General features: G+C 39.2%; 1 protein-coding gene across 3 annotated transcripts; it reads left to right on the forward strand.

The window, feature by feature from the left end:
• MXD1 (MAX dimerization protein 1) lies at positions 1 to 26,842 on the forward strand. 3 transcript variants are annotated; one of them, XM_077134468.1, is made up of 6 exons: positions 1 to 153; positions 1,585 to 1,684; positions 7,195 to 7,224; positions 19,746 to 19,860; positions 21,603 to 21,762; positions 22,055 to 26,842. In XM_077134468.1, exons 2-6 carry the CDS (start codon positions 1,608 to 1,610, stop codon positions 22,240 to 22,242), a joined length of 570 nt encoding a protein of 189 aa, XP_076990583.1. In that variant the 5' UTR covers positions 1 to 153; positions 1,585 to 1,607; the 3' UTR covers positions 22,243 to 26,842. The 3 variants fall into 3 exon arrangements, with proteins under 3 accessions (XP_076990583.1, XP_076990581.1, XP_076990582.1); XM_077134466.1 differs by lacking the exon at positions 1 to 153 and adding an exon at positions 530 to 857; XM_077134467.1 differs by lacking the exon at positions 1 to 153 and adding an exon at positions 1,202 to 1,410.
• Positions 26,843 to 27,606: the final 764 nt, after the last annotated feature.

Below are 27,606 nucleotides of genomic sequence, written 5' to 3' on the forward strand. Positions count from 1 at the left end.
TCGGCCGCCGGAAGTTTTCTCTGGGGACGGGTCTGGGCAACAGGTCGAAGCCGGGAGAGGGTGAATCAGCGTCGCCCAGCGCCCGGGCCAGCCTCGCAGCCGATGCAAGACCCTGAAAGGAATAGCCTGGCCGCTAACATCCAGCCACTCAGGGTTCGCCGGGCCGGGAGAAGGGTGACATCATCGTAGCTGGGAGGTTTCCGAAGGCTCCACCAATGGGAGACAGGCGAAGTAGCAACCCTTCTGTAGCTTTTGGCCAATACTAACAAAGCAAAAGGGGGCCCGGTTGTCGGTAGGGAACCAATGGAAAACAGGGAGGGAGCACGAGGCGGAGTTGCGAATCCTGTCACCAATTGGGGAGAGGGGGTGGAGCCCGGGCCTTGTCAAGCGTGCCCAACCAGCGAGAGGAGCGGACTTTGGGGGGTGGGGCAGACAGGCTCTCCCCCAATCGGACAAGGCTGGGGGCGGGGCATTCTTTGCGCTATCCAATGAGGAACGCAGCCGAAGCGGGCCTGTCAAGAGAAGGGGCTGGGGGCGGGGGGGATGGTGAGTCGGGGATAAACACTCCGCGGCGGTGGCGGCTGCTGCTCTTCTCTGGGTTCTGTCACGGTGTCGGCGGTGCCCAGCTCACCGGCCCCCTCCCCCCTCCGGCGAGCGTGGTCATCAGAGAGACCCCCTCAGGCCTGGTCCGCGGGACCCTCAGCTGGGCGCGGGTGTCGGGTGGCGCGGCGGCGAGCCCGTGGGCAGTGGGGGTTGGTCCCGTGGCTCCGGCCCCCGGTGCAGAATGGCGACGGCGGTTCGGAGGAACATCCAGATGCTGCTGGAGGCGGCCGACTACCTGGAGCGGCGGGAGAGAGGTGCACGGAGACGGGGAAGGGCCTGGCCCGGGCCGGGGCTGGGGGCCTGAGGGGACCGGCCGCGGGTCGGGGCTCCCGGCGGCTCCGGGGGTTGTTGGCGCGGAGAGCGCGACGGCGAGTGCTCCCAACCCCTCTGGTCTTCCCACGCGCGGTCCTCAGGGAGGCCACCGCTGCCCTGGAGGCAATGAATGGGGGTGCGAGCGGGGCGACCCCCCTCCCCGGGTCCCTAGCGCCGCCCGTCCCGCAGCCCCTCGCGAGTGGGGTGCCCGGGGGGCCCTCAGCCCGGCCCCTCGGGTTTACCTCACCCGGGTTCTCCCGAGCGGTCCCCAAGTGGGCCTGGCGCCCCGTCGCGCCGCCGCGCAGGAGGAGAGCCTCCCCTGCCCCCGGCTCACGGTGTTCTCCCCGCACCTTCCCGGAGGCTGGTCCGGCTTTTCCACTCACCAAACTGCTGGACGGGCTGAATGGGAGAGCCGGGCTCGAGGAGCTCAGCGACTTGCTGGGTCTCTCAACAATGAGCAGCTGGAATCCTCCTAACACCTGCTCCGAACTGAGGGTACTCATTCAATTAAAGAAAAAAATCATTGTTCTCAGAAGCCCACCTTGCCCCATTTAATTATTTCCACAATATTCTGTTAAAGAAAAAAAAATCGAAAAAGAAACACTGTGGAGGAGAGAGAGTATTGAATGTTCTGGGTTCATTCATTAACTGAATCCTCCGGTTTTCTAGAAGCTGAACATGGTTATGCCTCCATGTTACCATACAATAACAAGGACAGAGATGCCTTAAAACGGAGGAACAAATCCAAGAAGAATAACAGCAGTAGCAGGTAATTTGGTAAATATTTCTTTCTCTTTTAAATTATACTGTAGGTAACACAAACTGCAGGGTGTAAGTTGCCAGTTATGATTATAACCCTGTAAATACATTCAGTGGAGATCGTAATTCAGTAATGCACACATGGTCCTAAGCCACTGAAGGAAGCAGCCTTTCTGTTTGGATTGAAGGGACTGAAAAGAAAAGAGAAATGGAAACGTTTCCTATTTCTTTATGAGAGCTTTTTTTGTTCCCCCCTAATTTTGCTTTTCATCCCTTTTGGAACAAAAATCTGTGGAAGCTTCAAGTGAGATTGGCAACGGTGACAATATTTTGCTGTCAGATTCAGGACAAGTTTATTATAATTGAAAATGCTGGACATTTTCAGTTTCTTTTCCTAGTGAACATTTAAAACAGTTTAAAGGCTCTGACTTGGCATGGATGGTAGGATTTCATATTTCACATACAGATTAAATGCAGTGGTTTGATAATATAATTATATCTATAGCGACACGGAATTGTTGAGATTGAAGGTTACCTCGGTGGTGATGGAGAAACATATAATATTAAAATATTACTGTGCCACAACCCTTTCATATTAGCCTTAAAAACTGCCTTAATGACTAGGATAGAGCCTACAGTTTACCACAGATCATTGCATTTTTAAAACTTTTTTGTTGAAATTGTTAAAATACCTCTTGTTTAACAAATAATACTAAGTGCACATTTCAAAAGTTTATAGTGTACAGCTTGATACATTTTCAGAGGTTGAAAATGCCCATGTAGCCAGCACCCAGATCAAGAAACAGAAATGACCAGCCCCAAGAGGGCCCCTTTGTGCTCCTTACCATCACTACCCACCCACCCCAAGTGAAACAACTAACCTGATGACTAACAGCATAGATTAGTTTTGCCTATATTTGTACTTCGTATAAGTGAGAAAAAATATATTGTGCATTCTTAGGTGTGTCTGGCTTCCTTCACTCAACATTATGTTTGTGAGATTTATTCATGTTGTTGCGTATAGTTGTACATTATTCATTCTCATTACTGTCCAGTATTCCATAGTGTGATTATGTCTCAATTTATTTACCTATTCTAATGTTGGTAGGTATGTGGGTAATTTCTTATTTGGGCAATTACAATTAGCCCTGTTGCAAATCAACTAGTATTCATTTTTTTGGTAAGCATACAGGTGTATTTTTGTTAAGTATATTTATTACTGGGAGTGAATTTGCTTGGTCATGTGGTTTATATGTGTTCAACTTCATTAGATACTGCAAATACTTTTCCAAAGCGTTGATTAACATTGCATTTTATTTTTGTTTTACTCTGATTCTTATTCCAGTCAACCTTTTACATATCTCCTTTTCCTCTTGGATTTTTCTTTCAATGTTTAAAATAAGTAAAAATCAAATTTTTCTGAAGAAAAAATGCCTTACAGTTCTTAAAAGGTGTGAATCTCACTGGAAAGTATTTGGTTAATGGTCAATGAAATTACATATTAAAGTCGTAAGTATAGTTCTTGGCACATATAAATGCTTCATCAATACTGTTGCCCTTTCTTTCCCTTTTTGCTGTTATAATATCATTTGACTAGGAAATCTGTTCTAAAAGTTCCATTCAATTATGCCTTTCATGCTTGTAAATTAAAATAACTGACATTTTCTTCACTGGTTTAGAATCCTCGTCTTCCCCCATCCCTACTGCATAACTCCCTCCAAATAAATGTATTGGGTAGCCTCTGTGGCATAATACAGACCACTAAAAGCCAGGAGTTTCCCACTTAAACCCTAAAACTCCTTCTTGCTGTCTCTCCTGTCCTTATTTCACCCATTGTCTTTGGTGTTGGTGGAACCACAAGATGTGAGTAGCATACATATGCTGCCTTCTTGAATAAGAAGGATGAAGGATAAGCCAGGTGAAAACCAGGTGGTTTTTCCTTGCTTTGCCATCTTTAACATTACCTGACGAAGGAGGTAGCCAGTAGGTCTGTGCATGCAGAACTAAGACCCCTTAAGAAGAATGTTATTACTGGCTTGTATTATGTAATGGTATGAAAATGATTAAGCTATGTTCCGTTTTGTTACAGTATCTTTAAAATTTTGTTTGGAAGAACTGAGGCCTTTCAGTTCGTTTTTCTGGAAAAGTGTAATCAGTTTGTTGTTTTTATTGTTCATTCAGGCTTTGAGAGGCATTGTCCACTTTGATCTTCAAGGCTTAATACCTTAACACTTTCTTTTTCCTAAGTTTCACTGGGACATTGTGGAAGGAAGCTCATTCATTGGTGGGGAGAGGAAAAGGAGAGGGTGTTATTGAAGAAAAGTAACTTGGTCCAACAGGGTGATTAGGAAAGAAAAATGAGAGTTGAGAATTTCAAGCCAAGAAATGGAATTTTTTTTTCTGATGAGCATTAGTCTTGAAAAATGGCTGCAATTCCTGATTTTTGACAAAAGCTTTATTACTTCTGTTAATGGATTTGATTTGCTTTCCATGTTTAGAGATATGGGGCTAGTACAGTTGTCCCTAATCTTGACTAATACTTAATGTAACATCTTCAGTGATCCCTGAGAAGCCATGATTAAACCTGGAGGTGTTACCAAGTAAATATATGAAGCAAGAGCAGGTTGTTTTGTTGAAATGTGATTATTTCCTTCACGACCTGTTTGGAATAATCCTTACCTGAGCAGTGAAACATCTCAACAGAGAATGCATTTTGTACCTTTGATTTGAATTAGACTTACAACCAAGGCCATGTGTGGTTAGAATTCTGAACTAAGGCAAGGAATAAGGAAAGATTACTGCTGGCTTACTTAACCATTGGATAGCAGTTTATTCTTGTTAATTCAGGTTGAAATGTTGTACTATTTGCTTTAGAGTCTAGGGGGTATTTCCCTTGGACATTAAAAAGACTTAACCACATATCAGACTTCTTGGGAACTGAAAATGCAGATCCTAATCAAGTTTCTCCATTTGCTTGTTTAAAAAAAAAACAGCAAAACCAAAATCATAAATATTGATTGTTTTGGAATCATCCAGAGAACTGCTGGAATACAGGGAGATGGAATCTTTTTCTTTTCTACTGATTTTTAAAATCAGTTGCTAACTATTTAGAAGTGAAATCTAGAATGATCTAAAATGTGTTTTGCTAAATTAATAAGGCTAGTCTTGGCACTGATGTGAAAGAGGAAGTTTAAGACTTGCTACCAGTTTTTTTAAATGACAGTGGCCACGTAGCTGACTTGACATTGGGAGTGCTTTTGATCCCAAGGACTTCACCCATTTTTCAGATACTCTTAAATTGGCTTATGTTATCTTTTTTGTTAGAATACATTTTTAAACGGTAAAATTTAACCTTTATTAATGATTCCAGAATTAAATCCATTCAATAATCACATGGCAAATCTTTTGACACAAGGTATCTATGTATTAGAAGAACACTTCTAAAGCTTTAATTAAATCTAAATGTTACATCGATAGAGGTGGCAGGCAATCTCTGAACTGATCATTTTTAGAAGACCTGCTTTTTATTAAAGGTCAACTCAGTGTCAAAGCAAATGTACCTCAGTAATTACCAGTTATTAGGTATAACCCCCCTTAAAAAATCACCATGTTTTCAAAACTCTTTAAGTAAACAAATAAGATCTGTAGTTTCCAGAATTCTATCCAAAGCTTGAGAGGAATTGTGCTTCCTAAGGAATGTGTTTTAAAGTTATTTTCAAAGCATCCAGAATTTTTTGGTAAAATACCCAGTGTGTTATTTTTTTATTACCAGAGATAATGTTCCTTTCAACCTCTCTTTTCCCCTCCTTCTCTACTTCATTTAGCATGGAAATCTTGTCCATAGTTCAACAGGGAAATCTTGATCAGCTACTGTCATATGCTGTCATCCATTTTAAAAATCTGCCAGACTTTGAACTTGTTATTCAACAGGTTATTAAAGCAAGTGCCATGTGCTTTAAAACCAAAGGTTTGCAAGCAGGCCAGGTTATTGTTAATCCTGCTGGCCATTGCAGGAAGTAAAAGCCTTCAGAAAAATGTGACTGAAGAACACTGAGGAAGGGATGACCAAAAAAAAAAAAAACAGTTTAAAGCTTTTAAGTTAACCAGTTTTAACATCCACATATCCTTTATCTAGAAAATCAATATTCTAAATCTTAAATACTATCATTATTTTCTTGTAAGTTTCCCTCGGAATAAAAATATCAGTATCACAAGGGCCTGTAGATAAGAAGCTTTAGTGCTGGATTAGAAATTTCCGAATTCCAGAGCAACCCCTACCCCCCCAACCCCCCCACCTCACCCCCTGGCACTGGTCCCTCATGTGAGTAAACTTGGGCCTCCCTCATGTAAGCGAGTGGCTGAGCATTCACAAGGTAATGTTTCTCCATAATTACTGTGAGAATTTATCTCCTAGGCCCTTAAGGTTCCGATCACAGTCACGGCCCCACAGAATCCACAACCTGCACCAGGGAGTAATCTCCTGCGCTGGTCGGATTCCAGGGAGTTTCCTTAAGAAAGGTCAAGATTCAGCTCCTTTATAATGCTGGGAGTTTCCTTGAGCTCCCCAAGTAGGGAAGAGCTGTTTGAGGAAGGACACTATAGTGGCCATGTTGACTGACTTCTCGTGACTTTTGCAGAGACCTGTCCATAAATTCTTAGACCAGACCTTATGTTCCAGTTCAGCTATAAAAACGCTAATGTGATTTCACATCCACCACAGATGAAAGCTCTTAAATCACTTTACAGTTGCTACTTCATTGATCCATGCTTGTTCAGTAAATAATTGCCTATTATTTTTATTCCCATATTACAGAGGGGTTAACCAAAGACAGGATGGTAAACAATTTAATTTCTTCCACAGTACCAGTCAGTGACAAAGCTGGACTTCAGATTTCACCCACTACTGCTTTAACCAGCCAGTTGTCTTTATGCTGATCTGAGTTTTGGAAACTCCTTCCTAAAATCATTAGGTAGCTGTTTAGCAGTAGCATCTTTCAGGAGGTTGTATACGATAAGGCAGAGTGATAGGGATGGATTCGGTGGTTATTTTATCCATTTTAAACTATTTCCTGTAGTTAAACAACTTAACACAAAATTATGGTTTACTACACATAAAAAAAATGCAGGTCTGAGGTGGGGCTGCCACCTCCACTGTTCTACCTTCAGCCTAAAGAAAGCTTTCTGATATTATATAAACCAAATTTGCATCACATTGTGCAGCTGTTTTTCTCTTTGTAGAAATGACCCCTTTATTTCTTTCTTTGAAACAGATTTCTTTTCCACTAGGTAATGGCATGCCTCTTTATTTGATTACTTTTCCTTGAACTCCATTTTAGATATTCGCATTTATCTGACTCCCCAAATGGACTAATTTCTTTAGTAGAGTCCAGTTAGTTTTTTCTTTCTCCACATTATGTTTTACTACCTATGAAGAAAAAGAAGCTCAAACAGTTGTGTTGATGTTGACGTAGTCTTTCAAGACCAAAGAATAATCATATTTTCTTTTGTTCTCTCTTTCAGATCAACTCACAATGAAATGGAGAAGAATAGGTGAGTTGGAGTTTGAGAGATGGGATAAGGGGAGTTTAGATACATTTTCTATTCATTAAGTTGAGACTTGGTTGCTCCTCTTGATGCTTCCTACTAATGACACCTTGGTTTAAGAGTTTACCCAGAACATTCCAAGCAGCACTGCCCACTTCAGGTAGGCGAAGAGTTCCCCAGTGCCAATGACCACACACCCAACCCTCACCCCAGGCCCACTCCTGAAGAATGCTTTTCTTTGTGGCTGTTACTTAGCACAAAGAATTTTAGGCTATAGGTAATGTTTCTACAAATAGTGTTTTTCTTAAATTGCATGCTACTAATTATAATTAGCAGTACTTTCTTAAATTGTACACACATACACACATGTGTTGTGTGTATATATATATATATATATATAATATATTTGCAGTTTACTTGTGAATGACGACTCTCAAAATTCAGGCAAATGTGTGCCAAAAAAATTGGAGATGATGATGACTAGAGGAAGCCTGCTGTCCTCACTGGGCTTGATCTGGCCACAGGCCTGAGATGAGTCTCATGAGTCTCTCATGTTTTACTGTCTTGCTTGTTTAAATATTTTTCATATCAAGTTTCCCCTCCTTCAATGATGCATCCTAGTGGTTCTCACCTCTGGTTGCACATTAGAATCACTTGCAGGGCTTTTATTTTTATAAACATTTTATATTAAATACATTATATAAAAACATACATTTTAGAGGGGAGATGAGAACAAATGTTATTTTTGCTGATTTTATAAAATAACTTTTTATTATAGAAATTTTCAAAAATAGAAAATTAGAGACAATAATTTAATAAACTGGGTACCAGTGTATCTTCAATAACTATCAATGCTTTGCCAATCTTGTATACTTAGAACCATCCCTCTCCATGGACTATTTAAAGCAAATCCTACACATTTATCTTTAAATATTTCTGTTTCTATCTCTCATAGATAAAGACTTTTAAATATTTGTTTCTATCTCTCATAGGTAAAAATATAGTCATTTGCTTTTATCATGGTGAAAAAATTAATGATAATTCTCTGTGGTGCTTTATAAGAAAATACCAATGCCCAGACCTCACCCCTAGCAATTCTGATTTAATTGTTGCACATTAGTATGTTTGTACACTAATTAGTTTGTATACTGATTGCTTTGTACACTAGTATGTTTTAAAAGCTCCCCCAGTGAGTCTCACTTTCAGCCAGAGCTAGGAACCATTGAGTGAGCCTCATTCTGGTCTCTGAGCTCCCCCTCTATTTGAAATACCTGTTCCCACCCAGATTGAATGGCTCCTCTGCCTGCATGAACAATGACATATAACGACGACTCTAAATATGTATGGTTATTTCATGCAAACCCTCTTTAAAAAGGAAACCAGACTTGGAAAATTAGAATCTGAATGTTTGTTTCTTCAGTGAATAGAGCAGACCAGACCCTTAGCAGACAGGCAAATCTTGGCACAAGGTGAACATTTAGCTTTGTCCACTGGAATTTTGACCATGTGTGAGATGGCGAGTGTACCTCATTGCACATGTGCTTCTCTTTATCCCTCCTCCTTCCATGATTGTGATTGACCATGCTTTGGGCCAAAGCTTCCTTTGTGTTTTAGGGGTTTACATATTATGAACTTAGAACTCAAATGGATCTGTTCTGAAGGTGGAAAGGGTAGTCTAATGTGGCTTTTCTGTCTCATCTTTAGATTCTCCCGCATATTCCTAGTTCCGAGGTAAACTGGGGAAATGGACCATTTCTGCTGAAAAGGCTTCTAGTTCTCTTTCTTCCCTTTAACTTTGTACTTAGGCGTTTATTTTTATTATTAAATTTTCATTCCTTTAGCTGAAGGTTCTTAGACTTACTTCAGCAATGTACCTTTCACCTCTGCAGGAATGCCACAGAATGTCAATTTTCTATTTTATTTTAGCAGTTCAGAGATACTTATTTTCTGCCTCCTGTGTCCTAAGAATTTGTGCTTAGTCTTGGGGTATTAAATGAGGCCAGTATTGAGTTATTATGATAACAGTCCCTATCCTAACGAAATGTGCAACTTGTCTGATGAGAAAGACATAGAGATGGTTCTAGTTAATACCCTAAATACTAAGATTGAGGTATGTATAAGGAGTTATGAGAGCAAAACCTCTAGAAAACTGTATTTGAAGCCACCCTCAGCAAGCTGCTTATAATTTAGACTGTTTCTATATGACCAGTTAACTTGTTTGTTGAAGGGTTGGTTTATCTAGTTTCCTTATTTTCCTTTTTTCTTTTTTTTAATTCGGTCTTTTCAGGTCTTGAAAATTCTTTTTCTAGTCTAGAGCACACAAGACAGAAGAGAAGGAAGTAGGAACTTGATTTACTTAATTTAGCTAAGTATTGGTTGTTGCAATCCAATGGAGGAGGTTCACATTGTTAGACTGTCCTTCCTTAGGAAGGATGCTTTAGAATATTAGGCCTGTGAGGTCAGTTAAGCAGCTGCCCTTGTAGTCTCCCTGTTTTTGGTAATTGAGTCCTATAAAATAATACTGCTTTGCTAAATATCAGTACACTTTAGCAATTTTTATCTTTTATTTTTAAAGGACAGTTTAGGAAGAGAACTTCTAATGGTGAAAACTTTTTTGCTCTTTGATATTACCAAAGCTGATTATACTTGGGATAGTTTAAAATAAAAAAGAGGGACCTTTTCTGTGGCACTTCAGAGATTTTATATTATTATTATTATTATCATTAAATAATATTATTCTATAATAATTAGTGTTTCTATATTTGATCAGGACTCCACTATGAGGCCATTATATTCGATACTTCTGCTTTTAATTATCTTGGCATTGGTGGGAAGATAGAAGATACCTAGAAGGTGGTGGTGGGAGTCGGTAGCAGTGGCATTCTCCTTTGAACAGAATGGGGGCATTTGTACTAGATATTAGGTGCTGGAAGTATAGAGATAAAGGCCAAACCCCTGCCTTGGAGGGACTCAGTTTAATATCACTCTAGAGTGGTCCCTCAGCTGGCATTTGTTGTGGGCTTCTCTGTACTTGAACTAATTTTGTGTGTCTCACCTTTTAAAGAAGCAACCTTGTGAGAATGTGGTTTTTCTTTCTTTCTTTGTCTTTAAACTAAGACAATTTTTTTAAAACTAATATTGTTATAGAAGATTTTGAAAAATACAGAAAATCATATTGAAAAACAAATCATCTATGATCCCAGAAGCCAGAGAAGACCTATATATCTTTGCAGTTGTTATTGCAAAATAACTTTAAAAATATAGTTTAGTGGGGAAAAATTGGAAAGTTCAGAAAAGCACAAAAAAATATAAAAATTACCTGTAGTAGATCCCACAGAAGTAACCACTGCTAACATTTGTTCTATGGCCATTTATGCTTTGGGACATACATTTTTTTTACACCAACAATGGATCAAATGAGAAGTAATTTTTAATTTGCTTCTTCATGAGCTACATCATAAACATTTTCCAATATCATTAAATCTCCTTTTCCAGCATTACTTTTAATGAGTGCTCAGTATTACATCACGTGGATATATTGTAATTCATATAACCCATCCTCTGTTTTAGTTTCTTCCCAGTGTTTTGCTAATATAAACAATGCTTCTTTTAACCACCTTGTAGGTAAATCTTTGTCCAACATCGTAATTATTTCCCTAGGATAAATTTATAGCTGCCTTATTAATTATATACATGGTTTTATATTTTTCATGTTGATTGCTGGATTGCCCACCAAGCAGCTCATAGGCAGTGTTTTCCTTATACCTTCATAAATTGTTATTATAATTTAAGATCTATATGAATATGATAGATAAAGAAAAGACATGTTTTAATTTGCATTAAATACAGTTGAACAAGTTTTAGATCCATATTGACTGTGTGTCGTTCAGTTGGCTATTAAATAACATTTGCCCAGTTTTCTACTTCTGTTATTTTCTTTAGTTTGAAAAGTCTTTGTGATTAAAAAAGGCCTGTATATGTACCATTCCTTTATATTTATATAAAGTATATTGTTCTTTGTCTATCGCATATCATTTACCCTGATGGAATTCATTTTCTCTCACTACCTAGTTGCTGCCTCTATAATATAGTTAATTCTTATTTATGGCTAAGCTGTTTCTGGACTTATTCTTCTAGTCCATTGATCCACCTGCTCTTCCTGCCAGTATACATTGCTGTAATCATTGAGGTTTTATCATGTGTTTTTGGGTCTGGTACAGCAAACTCACCTCTTCCCTCCATTTTTCTTCTTTTTTTTAAACCACATACATAGCTGTTATCACCAGTTCATTTTTCCAGATGAATTTTATAGTCAGCTCACCAGCACTCCATCCCCCAAATTCTTTTGGGATTTTAAAAATAAAAAATGCATAATTCCAATATCAATTAATCTGAAAAGGGTTCATGTTTACATATTAGATCTTTCCATCCGAGAATTCATGTGTATCTTCATTTATTCAGATCTCTTTTCTGTCTTTAAGCAGAATTTTATAGTGTTTCCATGTGACTCTTATACATTTTTTTGCAAAAGGTATATCTGGGTTTTTATAATTTTAAATTGCTATTAGTTTCCTATTGTGGCTACTAATTGATTATTGTTAATTATTGCTGGTAGAAGAGTACAGGAAATCTTTTGATATTTTTGTTGTAGCTTTGAACCCTTTATTGATGATAATTCTGCTGTTTCTTTCGTCATAGCTGAGGATTTCTGTGGTTTAAATGCCTTTCAGTAAGCTCTTCAGCAAATTAGAGATTGAATGAATGCATGTTAGCTGCAGCCAGTTGGTTGAAAGTCAGGTGCTAGAATGGACTGTTTTTCAAAAGAAAGCTCTGGCATCTCCTTTAATAGTGGATATCCCTTTTGCTGGAATGGTACATATGCAGGCCTTGCTAGAATTAGGCAGCTGGTCTAGGGAGGTTACTTCTGCCAGAGTCTTCTGACCCTCTAACAAAAGATGTTTTTGTGTGCCATGTGGAGAGGACTCAACAAGCTGAGCTAAGCCGTTATTTTCATTTGGTCAAACAGTATTTCAGTGGCATCTGTCCTGGCATGAGAACCCATTTCTGTCAGATCTCTTCTGGCAGAATATTATGAGTGCAGATCCCTATAGTTGTTTCTCTTGGGTTTTGACTTTTCAAATGTCCAGGCTCTTTTGTTCGAAGGGGTGGGTACCTGACTTTTGCATTGCACCACTTGTACTGCTTCTGAACTCCCTTGACCACATTCAGATTTCACTCTAAGATGTTGTAAGCAGAATCCACAATGCTTTGTTGCCACCTGAAGCTAAGAGCATGGCCTGGTTATTACAAAGGAAGGGATATAGGAATCAGTGTGCACATTTGGTCTATGTTGATCATGTGGAGGAATGTTCAGATAAGGACCACAGAGTCCTGAAATGCACCTCTTGGGTAGGTGGCATCTTCCCTTAGAAGAACTGAGAGAAAAGAAGTATGCTGGCTATTTATCCAATTCCACAACCCTTCCTTGAGCCCTGGGGGTATAGCCTGACTTTTTGTCATAAACATTAATAGTCAAAGGGTGTGAGATAGAACGCATGAAAAAAAATTTTTTGTATTTGTTTAAATTAGGTTCTGGATAGGAAACATTAATGAGGCATCCATATGAATTTCATACTTTTAACAAAGAAGTGATCTTATATCTTCAGTCATTACAAATTGCTATATATGCATCGTTCATTGAGAGACATGTTCCCACTCAGCTAGTATCTATTACTACCTTTGTATTTTCTATAGAGATTAAGAGCACAATTGTGAGAAATCTTCAAACCCTTCTAGGGTTCCAATTAAATTGGAAATAATAATGTGTTTGACTATTAATTATAAAGGGATCATTTGCAAAAAATGATCATTTGAGAAAAAGGAGGAGAGTACTTGTTTTTCCTCAAGGTATAACTTGTAGCCTTCACCTGGATTTTTTAATTTAACCCAGTAAGACTTCGTTATCAATCAAAATCTAGAAAAGAAAATCTAGAGAAGTTTAGGCTCTCTTGACCCATAATCACATTTAGCAAATAATTTTAGACCCTTTAAAAAGATTTCTTTCTTCTTACTCTATATTAAATAGCCCTTTTTCTTACTATAAAGCTCACACGTACCCAAATGTGAAGTTAATTTTATGGTATACTTCTTCAGCCTCCAATTACTTTATAGAATTTCTGAGATTTTTACTTGGCCGTCTGTGCACACACAAAGGTAGGAGATAAAGTGTCTCATAGTGTGACATACTCCTTATGTCACCTTTTTCCTTTGGTTAATAATCTCAGACTAAATTTTAATGAAAAACTAGTACGCAGGTCAGTTTATCGTGCCCTTTAAGTGGGCTTTCCTCAAAGAGGTGGGCCACAAATGATCAAACATAGCAAATTCTTCTCTTAAATCAATGTCTTATTATTATGTGCTATTAGTCCTAGGCCTCAAGAGGATTAACATGAAATAGAAAATTTGATCCCTTCTGTTATTGGTAACAAAAGAAATAGGAGTTACTTTGAACTCATAAGCGGTCCTCAGTAAGTGAATGAACGAATCAACTTTAGTGGGAGCAGGTATTTGTCATGGTCTGAAGATAGCTCAAGATAAAACATTCTACAATAATTTTTTTTACATGTGTGATCACTTCTACTAGATTTTAAGCACTTATTTCGATGATGAGATCTTTAGAGTAGAATCCCATGAGGAAAGATGTTCCTATAAGTGCTAGGCTTCCAATAGTTAGGGAAGATATGATGAAGAGCAGGGTTTTGAATAATCCACCTATTTTTCCAATCTCTTAGTTCATAATTTAGGCTATGAAACTTGAAAGATAGGGACTCAGTCTTGTTCAGCTTTACATCCCTGGCATCTAGGAAAGTAGCAACATACAACAATCCTTTGAAAAATGTTATGGAATAAAAGAATTGAAAAGCCAAAAATTTCCACCTTTAAACCTAATTACTTAGCTACTCTCTTTAGTAGCTGCCATCTTGTATGTTCTGCTCTGACCTTAGAATTCTTTTTTGTGTGTCATATTCCTTACTGTGAAGGTCTGAGGGAGGGCAGTAACCTCCAGTGAGTGTCTCCTGCAAAACACACATCCATATATACACACATGCCTGGTTTTATACCATTCCACTTATGACTCCATCCAGGTCATGAAGAACTGTAGGAGAAACAAAGTAAATTCAGGAGCTACTTTCAGCATATAGCATCATCTATCTCTAATTTCACTCTTTTGTGGCACCCATTCCCCAATTTATAACTCTGCCAACCTGAGACAAAGCATGGATAGAATCAAGGAAGCTTGAGTCTGGAGGCAGAAATAAGAAGAGCTGCATTCAGAATTGTCTCTGGGCTGGTTCACCCAGGATCCTCTGTCAGTGCCAAAACTCCATTAGGGGGTAGTGCCTCCGACAGCCCAGAGCTGCTGTCATTAACAGTTTTTTCACTCAAATATTTTGTTTTCCATAATTCACATCTGAAAAGAGTTAAGGAAAGGTAATGACAGAACTGTGTGATATCTGAATATATTTTACATTTAAATCTTTAATGTATTTGGAATTTATTTGGGTATTAACCTGACATTTTCTGAGTTATCCATTCTTTCCCTAAGGATTTCCAGCATTATATCCCTCATATACTACACTTATATCTATTCTTAAGTCTATTCCTAGGTTTTTGTTTGTTTGTTTGTTTTGTTTTTGGGTGCATAGTCTAGATATTCCTAGGGATTTTTATCCTGTTTACTTGATTTCTGTCTTTTCCTATACCAGTACTTTACTATTTTCAATTATTTCAGCTTTATAATTCAATTTGATATCTTGTATAACATATTCCTTTTCATTAGTTTTCTTTTTCAAAAATCTTGGCAGTGCCTCACACATTTGTTCTTCTAGATGATTTTTGGACTAATTTTCCAACATTAAAAAAATGTTGGGATTTTTTCCTTGAATAGTTAAAATTTTAGACAAACATGGGGAATATAGGCATTTTTATTTTGAGGGTTCATATCCAGGAATGTGTTATTTTTTCCCATTTATTCAGATTTTCTGTCTCCCAGCACAATTTAATAATTTTCTTCTTGTGGCTCTCTCCCAAACTATTTTTAAGTTTGTTCCTGAATATTCTATACTTTTTCTTGCTATTGTACATGAGATATTTTTACTGCTCTAGAGATGTGCTTAGATTTCCAAGGGTGATACATTATTTGCCCCTATTTTGATTTTTCTTTGGCCGTTGCAGCAGAGACGTAAGAAGGAGGCCTAGGAGTACTTCAGAACATTTTCTCCTGGAGCATGGGGAGGGAAGCAGATGCTTCCCTCTCAACGTTGGAATCCCTTCTATTCCCTCCTTCTACATGATGTGGGTGGCCACAAAGGAATCTTCCCTTATGCGTGTATTAGCTTTATAAAACCCTTGCTAACATTTTAAATGTGAAAAACACTACCTTTAGCATAAGCAAGATCATGTTTCTATGGAAAATGGATTAGATTTCCATTAAATATTTTACTGACAAAAGATGTCTTCTTTATGAAAGAGTTCAATCAACTGAATTTTTCTAGATGTCTCACTAGGTAAACAGAAGCTACTTTTAAGTTCACGATTGATTTTTAAAGGAATATCATAGTGCTATAATTATCTGTGTTTGCTCACAGTAATTATCGCTCTGCACAGGGAGCTAGGAATGAAAGAATGACTGCTACCGTAAATGGAGCACTCCGTGTCAGACCCTGGGCCAGGGGCTTCCATACGTTGTCTCAGTTAATACCCACCCCGGTCCTTGAGGTAGGCATTGTCCTCACTCTGTGATGAGGAAACTGATGCTGCACAGAGTTAAGCAATGAACCCTAGGCCACACAGGCAGAAAGTGGCAAAGCTAGCATTCCAAACCTTTGCTCTTAATCACTACAGTAGTATTTTGTAGATGAGTACATGGTTCAAAAAAATAACAACATTTAAAATTAAATAAATTTTTGGATATTAAAAAAAACACCGAAGAAATGCTATCCTTTGTACCTAAATTAGTTAACACAGAATAGGCCGTGCTTGAGTCTGAACATTAATGATTATAGCTCAGAACAAAGATAGGTGTCAGTGCTACTGTAGACCAAAGGTATATCAGCCCATTCAGAATAATACAAGTGTTCTTTCTGAAGTATCAGCAAGTGAAGTTTCTCCACACAAAATAGTATGGATTACTGCAAAAAGAAGAGGCAGGGGCAGGCCACAGTGGTAGCTCAATGACAGGTTCTCGCCTGTTGTGCCAGAGACCCAGGTTTGATCCCCGGTGCCTGCCCATGTAAAACATAAATTAAATTAAAAGAAGAGGCAGTTAGAAGAAGGAGGGAGCCAGGGTTTGCCATACCCTTTTCTGCTGGGATTGGGGGCCTGGAAGGCAGTTCTTGACAACGGAGGGAAGACTCTGAAGAAATGATGGGAGGAGATCCAAGTAGAGGTCAGACTGAGATATTGGGTGGCTTCCTGTTGAAGATATGTAGCCGAATGTGCAAAACCCCCAGTAGTCCCCAAAGGGGAGTTAGTGCTAGTTCAAAGTGGGACACTAGGCCCCTCTTAGAGGACCAGAGCACTTGGCAGGGGAATAGTTAGGACTGAGGAAGGAGAGTTGACCCAGGTGCCTGCTCTGCTTGTTTTGAATCTGGGAGCTCCATGGGTTCTCCGGGTACACTAAAGGACTCCACATTCCAGAGGACATTGGGGCAGGGGTAGGAGCGTGGGTATGTGTGTCAGGGTTGAAGATCTTTGGTGAGAGCTATGACAGAAGGGTCTGTTTGTGTTCGGGAATTGAACTTCACTATTATGTGGTGGAACTGAATCTGTTTAACAGACTTCATCCCTCCTTTGTGGTTGGCCCTGGCCCCTGCACGGGGATGTGTCTTCAGGCAGGTAGGCAGGGCAGCCTTCAAACCCTGGGAAGGCCAAGGCACTAGCAAAGATAAAACATGGCTTTGGAACTCTGTAGGAATACAGGGAGGGCCCTGGTCCCATTTTTATAAACCTAAACCAGAAAATACTAAATGAAGATGTGCTATCCTCAACTCGAACTAGCCAAACAGCTTATTTCTCGTTTTACAACCAGGAGTGTTTGTAGAAACCCATATTTGAGTAGTGAAATTTGCACTTTCTGAACTAGGCTCCCTGTGTAACTAGAAATGACAATGCATGAAAAGATGACTTTATTATATTTTTATCAGTGGACAAGCTTGCTAAAAAATTTACATACTCATATCTGTATATAAACCCACATCGTAAAAGGACTATGTCAGTGTTGAGTCATGTGTTCTTTGCAGATACCAGGCAAGCTGTGAGAAATGTTTAGATCTAATTTACATTTTTAGCTTCTCCCCTAATTTGAAAATTAGTCTATAACTTTTTAGTGAGAAATAAGGTGGAAAACTTCATAAGTGACTATACTTTCTCATGGTGTTTCTAATAATGATCTATGTTCATGGTTCTTTTTTGAAGAATATTATCTAAAGTAAACGAGTACATTTTATACACAGTTATGCTTTTCTTTTTTATTATTTTTTTTTATTAATGCCATAGTAGAGTGAGTCTTTGCTTGACAATATTGCATATGGACAAGTTTTCAGAGCTAGTGGAGGTCTTCTAAGCTGGTAAAACATTTTGCCATTAAATCTCCCTAACTGAGAAATGCTATATTCTTCTAGCCTGTTAAGATTTAGAGGGCCCCTGGAGAGTCTAAGACAGTTCCCTTTTGATCCAGATGAGGAGAGGCTCTGCAGCAGATGAAGAACAGTGCCCAGAAGGATGTCTAATGCAACATTTACTAGATCTCCCTTGGAGGAACATGCTGAAGTCTCACTGAAGGTTGTGATTCAGCTTTCTAGGTCAATATCATGCACACTGACCTGTCCTACAGCTTTCTGAAGCAGTTTTCTTCTTTTGGTCTGCATTTCCAACTTTGGCTAATACAGTAAAATTCTTAAGAAGAAAAAAGCTTTAAGGCGTGCAGTTGTCTCAGTTCAGCCACAGGGTAACCACCTAGGCTCCAGGGAGCTCTAGTCCAGGAGGTTCTGTGCAGACAAGACCTTTAGCACGCTGAAAATGCAAAGAGGTAGTAAAGATGGGCTCTGTCCTCTAGAGGCTCAAAGTCTAGTTGAAGAGATGACATAATCCATTCAGCAAATATTTTATTAACATTTGTGTGTGGGAAGCACTGTGAGAACGCAAGGGACCACAGCAATGATTAAGATGCAGAACTTTCCAAGGAGTTTGCCATGGATAGTTAAGTAACCAATACCAAGCAATTCAGGCAGTGTAGTGAGCTTCCCAATGAATGGTAAAAACAAATAAGTCCTTGTAAAAATGGAGGAATTGTTATGGGTTGGAATGGCCTGGAGAGGGTTAGAGAGGCAATGGGCTTAAGCAAAAGCTCTGCCTCTTGGCTGTTTGTGACATTCATGCAATCTGCTAGGTTCTAACTTAAAGTTACCTAGAAAAAAGCCCAAAACAAGGTTTCAGTGAGGTGTTATCTTGTGCTTCTGGCCTACTTGTGACTGATGGTTCCCTCTTCAGTGAGTCTCTGTGACTTCTCATCTAGCCTTTCTCCCCCTCTTGCTGTGTTCCCTTGCATGACTCCACCAGGCTCTAAGACCTAGATGCGGTTGTCTCCAGAGGTCCAGCCTGCCTGCTAGTGTGCACTAGTGTGTACTAAAAACTACAGTGATGTTCTTTTTCCTTGTTTTTAAAAAATGTATTTAACTTTTTGAATAGTCATTGGTTTATATGGTTGAAAAACCAAAAAGTATTAAAAAATAAAAGTCCTCTCCCTGCCTTTCCCTGTCCATGAAGTCTGTGAAGAAACCTATTAGTTTCTTCATGTACATTCAGAAAACACAAATATATTAGATTCTTATTTTCCCTGCATTTTTGCACAAAAGATATCCTATTATATATGCAGTTTGATATCTTGATTTTTTTTTTTCATTTAAAAATTTACCTGGGAGATCTTTCCTAACAGGGCATAGAACATTCTCATTCTTTTTTATAGCTACATAGTACTCCACTGAATGGATGAGCCATAATTATTTTACCAATTCCCTACTGATGGTCATGTCGATTATTTCAATCTTTGCTATTACAAATAAATATATGCATATATCATTCATATGCGCAAGTATTATATCTAATGGTTCTGATTTAGTGGTCCCGGATGGGAAAAGTGAATTAGGTGTTAAAATAATTCTTACTCTGACATGTCATTATTTTCTGAATTTAGATGTTCTGTAGGTCACAATCATAACTGAAAACCTGGATATAACATGATAAATGCACATATAATAGCAAATATTAGCCTCTTCCCTGACAAACTGTATTATAAATAGTCTTAACTTTAGAAAACCCTGGATTTTGCTTCTCACTGGAGTTGTCTGGTTTCAAAATGTTTATTTGGCAAGAAGTTATTGGTTGCATTTGCCATCACTTATTTGGGCAACTTCATTCTCTGGCCCACTGTGAAATTCTCAGAAGCTACAATGATCTTGTTTTTATAGGCGGGCTCATCTTCGCTTGTGCCTGGAGAAGTTGAAGGGACTAGTACCACTTGGGCCCGAGTCAAATCGACACACTACATTGAGTTTATTAACAAAAGCCAAATTGCACATAAAGGTAAGTGCATCTTGGGATGCCTTTTTATCTACCTGTTTAGTAACGGTTTGTCTGTTGTCATGAGGGACAGCAGATGTGTATCTCCAAGACAGAGTTTCCTCTCAGTTCTTCTAACTTGCCCCTTGGAATGAATCATAGGCACCCCAAAGTCAGCATGTTCAAATCCCAAACTCAGTGTGTGTACCAGAAGTTAAATGGTTCCATCCGCTTGTACAAACCAGAAACATCAAAGTCATCCTTGATGGCTCCTGCTTCTTGGTTCTCTATATCTAAGCCATCTTTAAGACCTAATATTTCACACATTTGTCTACTTCTGTCTTCACCCCACCACCATCTACTGTAATAAACAAGAGATCTTCCTACATCCCTATGACTCTTCTCCAGTCTGCGCTCCATGCTTCCTGAGAACAACGTTTCTAAAGCTCAGATCAACATGTCACCCTGTTTAAAATTCTGCTGTGGCTCAGGACAAGTTCTAGTCCCAGGATCTCCCTGACCTGCCTCTGTGGCATCATCTCGTACTGTATGCTCCTCTTGCTCTCTCACCTCCAGACCTTCTTTCAGTCCCCTGTACTTGTCATCCTCTCTCCAATCACCCGGGCCTTTGTTCACATTCCCCTTCCTTCTTCACCTAGTTAACGTTTACTCCTTCCTTCAGATCTTGACATGAGTATCGTTAGCTTGGGGAACCTCCCCTGACCTTCCTGACCAGCACTTGTCACAGTTGAAATTTGACCATGGTTTGTGTGACTATTTGATTGTTTCCATTGTTAGATTGTAGACTTCATGAGGAAAGGTAGCAGGAATTAGCCTCACCTAGTATCCCCAGCATCTCACAGGTTGTCTGGCACAGAGTTGGCCCCTGATACATTGTTTGAATAGCAAAGAGTAAGGTGAGTTATATTCAAATTCCTGAGAGCCACAGCCAAATCCCTGTTTAGAATGTTTTCCTATTCAGATCTTTGATAGGACAAATATCAGTTTAATTGTGGTTATGGTTAGTAGCCTACATATGTGACAGTTGTGGGCGGAAATAAAGAATCGCTGTAGTGTGGGGGGGGGGGAAATAAAGAACCTCTGTTTATAAAGCAAAACAACCACAATTAAGCAATCTTCTTAATTTTCTGAAGAAGATGAGAAGCAAGGGAACAGCTTTGTAATAACAAGTGATCTATGGAAATGTATTCTTTAAGCTTGTATGTTGGACAATTTGAAATCATGAGTTTAAAAAGAACTGTTATTTCCTTCTGACAAATAGAAGTTAATTGAGGTTTGGCATTACACAAAAAAAGTGCTTATGTAATTGGGATATGTACCTGAGTAAACATAATTTTAAATGGAGGTGTATTTGTAAACCTCCCATCCCACTCAGTTATGTAGAGAAATTAGTTGTTTGGGGTTTTACTGCAGACAAGGGAGGCCAGGTTGGGGGTTCCTGCCTGTTGTCTTTTTGCTGTCAAAACTGAGAGGTACCATGATGCCAGAGTGTCAGAGCTCACCCCAGAACCCCTGTGATGACGCAACTATCCACAGTGTTGTTGATGTTGAAGAAGTTAAGCAAAGCCAGGAGTCACTGGCCAGCAAGGCCCCCGTCTCTGTGAGACACTTGATGAATGGCACACCTAAATGGCTTCTGAGGAAAACTGGCACATTTCATTGCGAAAAAGAAAGAGGCAGATGCAGGTTTATTGCCGACTTATAAATCCACCGATGGCTCCAACAACTGCTTCTTTCACTCACAGAAACTTGAAGATTGTGACAGAAAAGCCATTCACCAGATAGACCAGCTTCAGCGAGAGCAGCGGCACCTGAAAAGGCAGCTGGAGAAGCTGGGCATTGAGAGGATACGCATGGACAGCATCGGCTCCACAGTCTCCTCAGAGCGCTCAGACTCAGACAGGGGTGAGTTTCCCTCTCTCCCTTTTCTTCTCCCACCTGTCAGAGGAGAGTACAGTGCTGTTCCCAGGAGGCAAAGCATGAAAGGGAATAAGAAATTGCTTATGATTTGGAAAATTTGAGTAGTGTGATCTTCAGGGATAAGTATTCCTTTCCTGTTATCAGGGTAACTGTCCAAAGAAGAAGTTCGATTGGGGGAGTCTTGATTTTCATGAAGCTGGAGTTTTCTGGCCAGCTGTAGCTGGAAGCATCCTAAGAATGCCTTCACCAATTTCTCTCTGTCTTGCCTTCCCCACAGAAGAAATTGATGTTGATGTTGAAAGCACAGACTATCTCACAGGCGATTTGGACTGGAGCAGCAGCAGCGTGAGTGATTCTGATGAGCGGGGAAGCACGCAGAGCCTCGGCAGTGACGAGGGCTACTCCAGCTCCAGCATCAAGAGAATAAAACTCCAGGACAATCACAAGACATGTCTCGGTCTATAAGAGACAGTAGTTGCTGTGGCTGCCTCCTTGATGGTTCTCCCTGTTGGATCTTATTAGGTAGTGTATTGAACCTTCCCACAGTTCCCTTGCACGTAAATTCAGTGTACCAACTTTACCAAAATCAGCTTTGTAAAAGTTTTCAAAGAAGTGCTTAGGATCGTGGGTTTCTGATTGCATCCACTAGCTTCGCTTTCTCTCCATAAAAATTCGTCTCTGAGAGACTGTACATTCCAATCAATTTGAAGAAGCTGAGAATTCTTAGACCGCATAACCAACTTTCACATCTCGGCAATTTCCCCCTCTTCTTTACTGAACTCATGTAGTCTACCAGACCTTTCTTAAAGTTTTCAGGCTTACTATGTTACTTGCCTAGGAAAAATGTCCAAGTGTGTCTTATGCTTAGGAAACCTGAAGGAAACAAACTTTTAAAGCGGAGAGCCTGATCTCAGAGCTCCAGAGTAAGCTTCGAAAGCAGATTGAAGAGCACTTAACCATGGACCTCACTCTCAGTGAGGCAGTCAGGATACCTCCAGAAAACACACCCTTCACACACCCACACTGACCCTGACCCACGTGTGGATGGGAGCAGTATTTCTCACTTAAAATGGACACCTTGAGAGCATGTCTTTGGGGTTCCACAGCTTATAAAAGTTCCAATATTGTTTGTACTCGCAAACGGTACAATCTATTTTTGTGTGACGTTCTTGGGACCTTGCTGTGTTCTGCTTTCCCAAGATACATTTTCCCCTCAAAGTTTGTTAATGCAACTTGTCTCTGGAACATTTTTTTTTTCCTACCTCAGAGATAAATGAGATCTCCATTTCCCACTTAACATGAAGTGATTATGCCTCTCCCCACTCCCCCCCCCAAAAATAAGTGACATTTGGTCCAATTCTAATCTATTTTCCTATTTAACTTTCAGCAATAACTGAGCTTTGGCGCTAGCTGAGCTAGTGTCTATTATCAGTGTAAGGAAAAGTCCACATTTCTACTCTATGTTGCAAGTGAGCAGGAGGGGATGGTACAGTATCACTAGAATTCCTCTCCTTGATTAATTTTGGACATACCCAGAAACTTCTTTATGGAGGCTTTTGGGTTGCTAGTTTAAAAGGCTGATTTTCTTTTTGGTTATGATTTCTCCCTTAAGTGGTCTCCCACTTCGTAGTGTTTTATTTAAGCTTAAGACAGAGCACATGTATATGTACATAAGACACATTAAATCTATAAATACTATTTATTCATTTTATATAGACTAATGTAATGGAAAATAAATTCTTATGACTTTGTGCTTTTATAGATGTTCTAGAAACTTTGTATGTAGGTATCTTCAAAATTGGTTTGTTTCCCCTATTAATATTTTTGCATTCATATTTTTGAGGTCTTGATGTTTTCAGCCTCTTGCTGATCTTTTTCATTGGATTTGGACCATTTGTAAAATCTGTGATGCTGAAACAGAGTGTGTGTCACAAAGTGATTAGAACATTCCTAAAATCCACAGACGCACTGCAATCTAAGGGCTCAATGGCCGAATCAGTAGTGGCAGCCACCTTGTGCTCCCCTGCTGGCCGGTGGTCTCCAACACAGCACAGCCTCGCAACTCATCTACCGCCGCACCTCCCACACATCTAAAGTCAAAGTTCAAATACACTCTACACTCAAGCTCATTCTATAAATGAAGAGCACTCTAAACAAAACAAGATTACTTTTTTTTATGATTCTTTAACTTATTTTAAAGACCTAAAATTGGAAATAGTGGATTCCTAAATGATTCCAAAGTCATCTGTAATTCTTCTATTTTTGTTTTGCTTTGTTTTTTCTTCATTTCAGCTTTGGGTGGGGGGAGGGGCCAGTGACAAAAAGTTTTTTGTTTTTTTTTTAATTGCTGGAATCTTTTCCAATTACCAGCTGAAGATTTGCACTGAAGTACAACTTGTATGCCTTTTGCATTTTTAAAGCCTGCTTCCTGAATTTAAGCAGAGTTATAGTGTTCAAAGAGCCAGCTCAGCCTGTAACATGTTTGAAAAAGATATATCTGCACTTTGAGGTCCCTTTTGAATGCCATTCACTAGACCTCTCAAGCATTTCATTTCATTGCTACGTTCAAGCGCCTCACAAATCCACGATGATGGATGCTATATGGCATCGAAAACTTAAGACTTTGGGAAAAGCTTGTGGGTTTGCGTTGGGGGAGGGAAGGGAACAAAATTTGTGTACTTGTTTGTTTAATTTAGAAATGAGGCATCTAAGAGATGTCATTATTTTCTGTGTTTTAATTGTTGTGCCTTTGAGTTAAACTGCATTTTTGTCTTTTGGTTAAACTATGAAATGTACTGTCCCAATATAAAACAGTAATTATTTGACCTTTGCACTGTTTGTCTGGTCCTTTTCAATTTGATTGCATGTAAATGTGGAACTTAAAAGATCTCTATATTTTTAGTGCACTTGTGATAAACTGACATCAGGGTTAGATGTTACTGTCAGAGCTCCAGGTAGACCAAGTCCGCATGCGAGGCTGCTTTCTAACCAAAACTGTAAACTTCAGGACCAGCAAACTCAGACAACGGCAGCTAACTCCCTTCCCCACGTGGCCAGTCAGCAGCCTTGATTTACCAGTCTGTCCTTTCTCATTCACTGATCCACCAGCGGGACTGTTAAGAGCTATAGAGTTTTTTTGGTGGTTTTGATTTTTTTTTTTTTTTAAGCAAAATGAAAAACCTTTCTATTAGGGTTGTTGCGGGGAGGGGATGGGCAAAGATATAAACCCCAGCCTTTAAGACTTTGACAATTGTACCTAATATAGATGTGTATAAATATAGGCACATGTATATTTTTATGTGACAGTTGATTTTAAAAAATGAAAAATCTAAACTGCACTCTTGTCAATACCATTGCAATGCAATGGAAAAATAGAAAACACAGTCCAATTAATTTAATGCAGTGAGAAAATTTATATGTGTGCTTCTGTTAACATCCTGGAAAACGTAGCTTTCCATTCTTTGTTGGTTTTGAACGGCAGACCGAGCACCCAAAGTATTTTTATTTTGGTTTTCTTCTGCTAAGCAGAGATCTTGAATTCTTCAAGGTGCTGATAGCTACTGCTGGCTCCTTTCTTTAGTCACAGAGCTAATGCTAGTTTAGCGATTCAAAGAGCATCACATTTTTGAGTAACCCAAATTAAAATTATTTCAGTGTCAATTCAAAATTGAGCATTACATAGGCCTTGATCCTCTGATCAGTCACTTGAGCATTTGAATATCTTTTTTTTTTTAAGGTGGACATTTCCCTTTAACCTCTACTTTTTTCAAGTGGGACAGCAAAGGGTCCAGATCTGGTTTCTTATGGGCCTCTCTCCCCCCAAGCCTGAAGTAGCCAAGAGCAAATTCTGGGTTTGGTGGGGCGGGAGTGGGTGAGGATGAGAGTGGGAGTGAGGATGTATATAAACTAAGTAGGATTGTGATGCTCAAAATAACCATCTAGCAATATCTTGAGGCTTATAATGGATTTTGTGAGCTTTTCTTCTTGCTTTTCCCCCATCCCTTAAAGAGAGAATTTACTCACACACACAATTTTATTTAGAGTTTTATACCATACTGTATTGGCAAGAATACCACTTTCATCATGTTTTGTAATCTATTTATTACAAAACAGGATATTCCCCTGAATATTAGTCTTCTCTGTTCTTATTTTCCTAAGTTTCATTGTCTTTCCCTGTTTACCCTCCCTGTGTGTTGAACACCAGGTAGTAAAAGGCTGAAAGGTAATTTCCTGTGTGTAAATCTATTATTTTTTCTATAGCTCTTTGATGCAATATATTTAGGTAGCTGGCTACTCTGATTTAAAAATCCTTCCTGGGAGAAGAAGACCCAATAACTCTTATAGATGAGGTGATTTTTCTTGTTTTACATGATCAGATCCTTGTTGACTTAAGATGCTTTGTTGTCAAAGATACCTGCAGGGGGTGCGATATGCAGCTTATCATGATTTTTTCATTACCAATATTAATTAAATGGAATATTTTTTACTAATTTTTGTGAAGGAAGAAATAATTGACTGGCACTGCTAGATTCAGCTATTGAATAGCTGAAGAAATTGAATGTGTGTCTTCTCTCAAAATCATAAAATGAAAATAGTAAGGCACCTAATTCTAAGATTTATCCAGAATTTTAATTTTGATTAGTCTACCTAGGGGCCAGGAGGTTACAGAGGATTGGGGAGGGCATTCTTCATTTTAGCTTTTTCTGAGAACCAAACTTGCCTTTGCCCTCTTGTCCCTAGAATTGGTGCTGTTTGAACATTTCTGTTAATCGTCAAATTTTTTTTGGGGGGGGGGGGCATCTTCCTAATGATAAACACAGCCTAAACAGGGGAGCAGCAGATGAAGGAGTAGGAAATTCTGTTTCCAGATGTTTATTTCTTGATGTAAATACTACGCCAATGTAAATCCTGTGTCAAGACGATAGAGAATGGTGCTTTTTACTACAGTTAACACATGCATTTTTAGAAAACTACTACATGTTTTAGAGAATCTTTGCTGTGTATATGTAAACTTCTGTATTGTTCAACTGTTAACAAATAATAAATTATTTCATTATTAAAGAAATTCGGTCTTCCTGATATTGTGTACCCCAGTTTAACCTTTCATGGTTTTACTTATAGAACTGAAGTCATCAAATTTCTTTTCTCTATTAATTTCATGGAGAAGTTATTCTGGCCAAACATTTTCAGCCATTGGGTTTGTGATAAGAATTTAGATTGTATGTCTTCAGTTGCGCTTATTTGTTGGTCAAAATTAGTGACAAAAATTCCCATCATGTCCACTGCCACATTATCATACATAGCCATTTTGCCTGCTCATTCACTTGCTCTTGGGCTGGCTCACTCTTCATTTCAGACACCTCTGGTGACACAAGCACTGTGCTGGGACCACAGGGACAAACAAGACTTTCCCATCTTTTCATGGGAAAGCCCACAGTCTGGAGGGAAAGAGAGATACACACATAGAATTTAATGCACTATAGTCATTTGTGGAATAAAGTTGTAGAGGAAAGTGCTATGACAACTCATAGAGGTGGTGGCCATTTGAACTGAGACTTGGAGAAAGAATAGGTGTTTGCCAGGAAAAGAACATGTAGCAAAAGAGAAGTGAAACAAGGCAGGTTTCAGGAAAGGGAATAGTTGCGTGAGGCTGGGGTGTGGTTTCGTGGCTGGGAGCATGTGGGACGTGATGGGAAGTGGGGGGAGGACACCATATGGTGAAAGACCTCCTGTATTGCACAATTCACCATGAGGAGAAAAGGAACCTGGCTTTGGATTTTAGTTCTTTTACATGTTACTACCTTTCTTTACATTTATTCAGGTATTTAA

The sequence above is a fragment of the Tamandua tetradactyla genome, chromosome 17, assembly GCF_023851605.1.
Source record: "Tamandua tetradactyla isolate mTamTet1 chromosome 17, mTamTet1.pri, whole genome shotgun sequence".
Taxonomy (NCBI): Eukaryota; Metazoa; Chordata; class Mammalia; order Pilosa; family Myrmecophagidae; genus Tamandua; species Tamandua tetradactyla.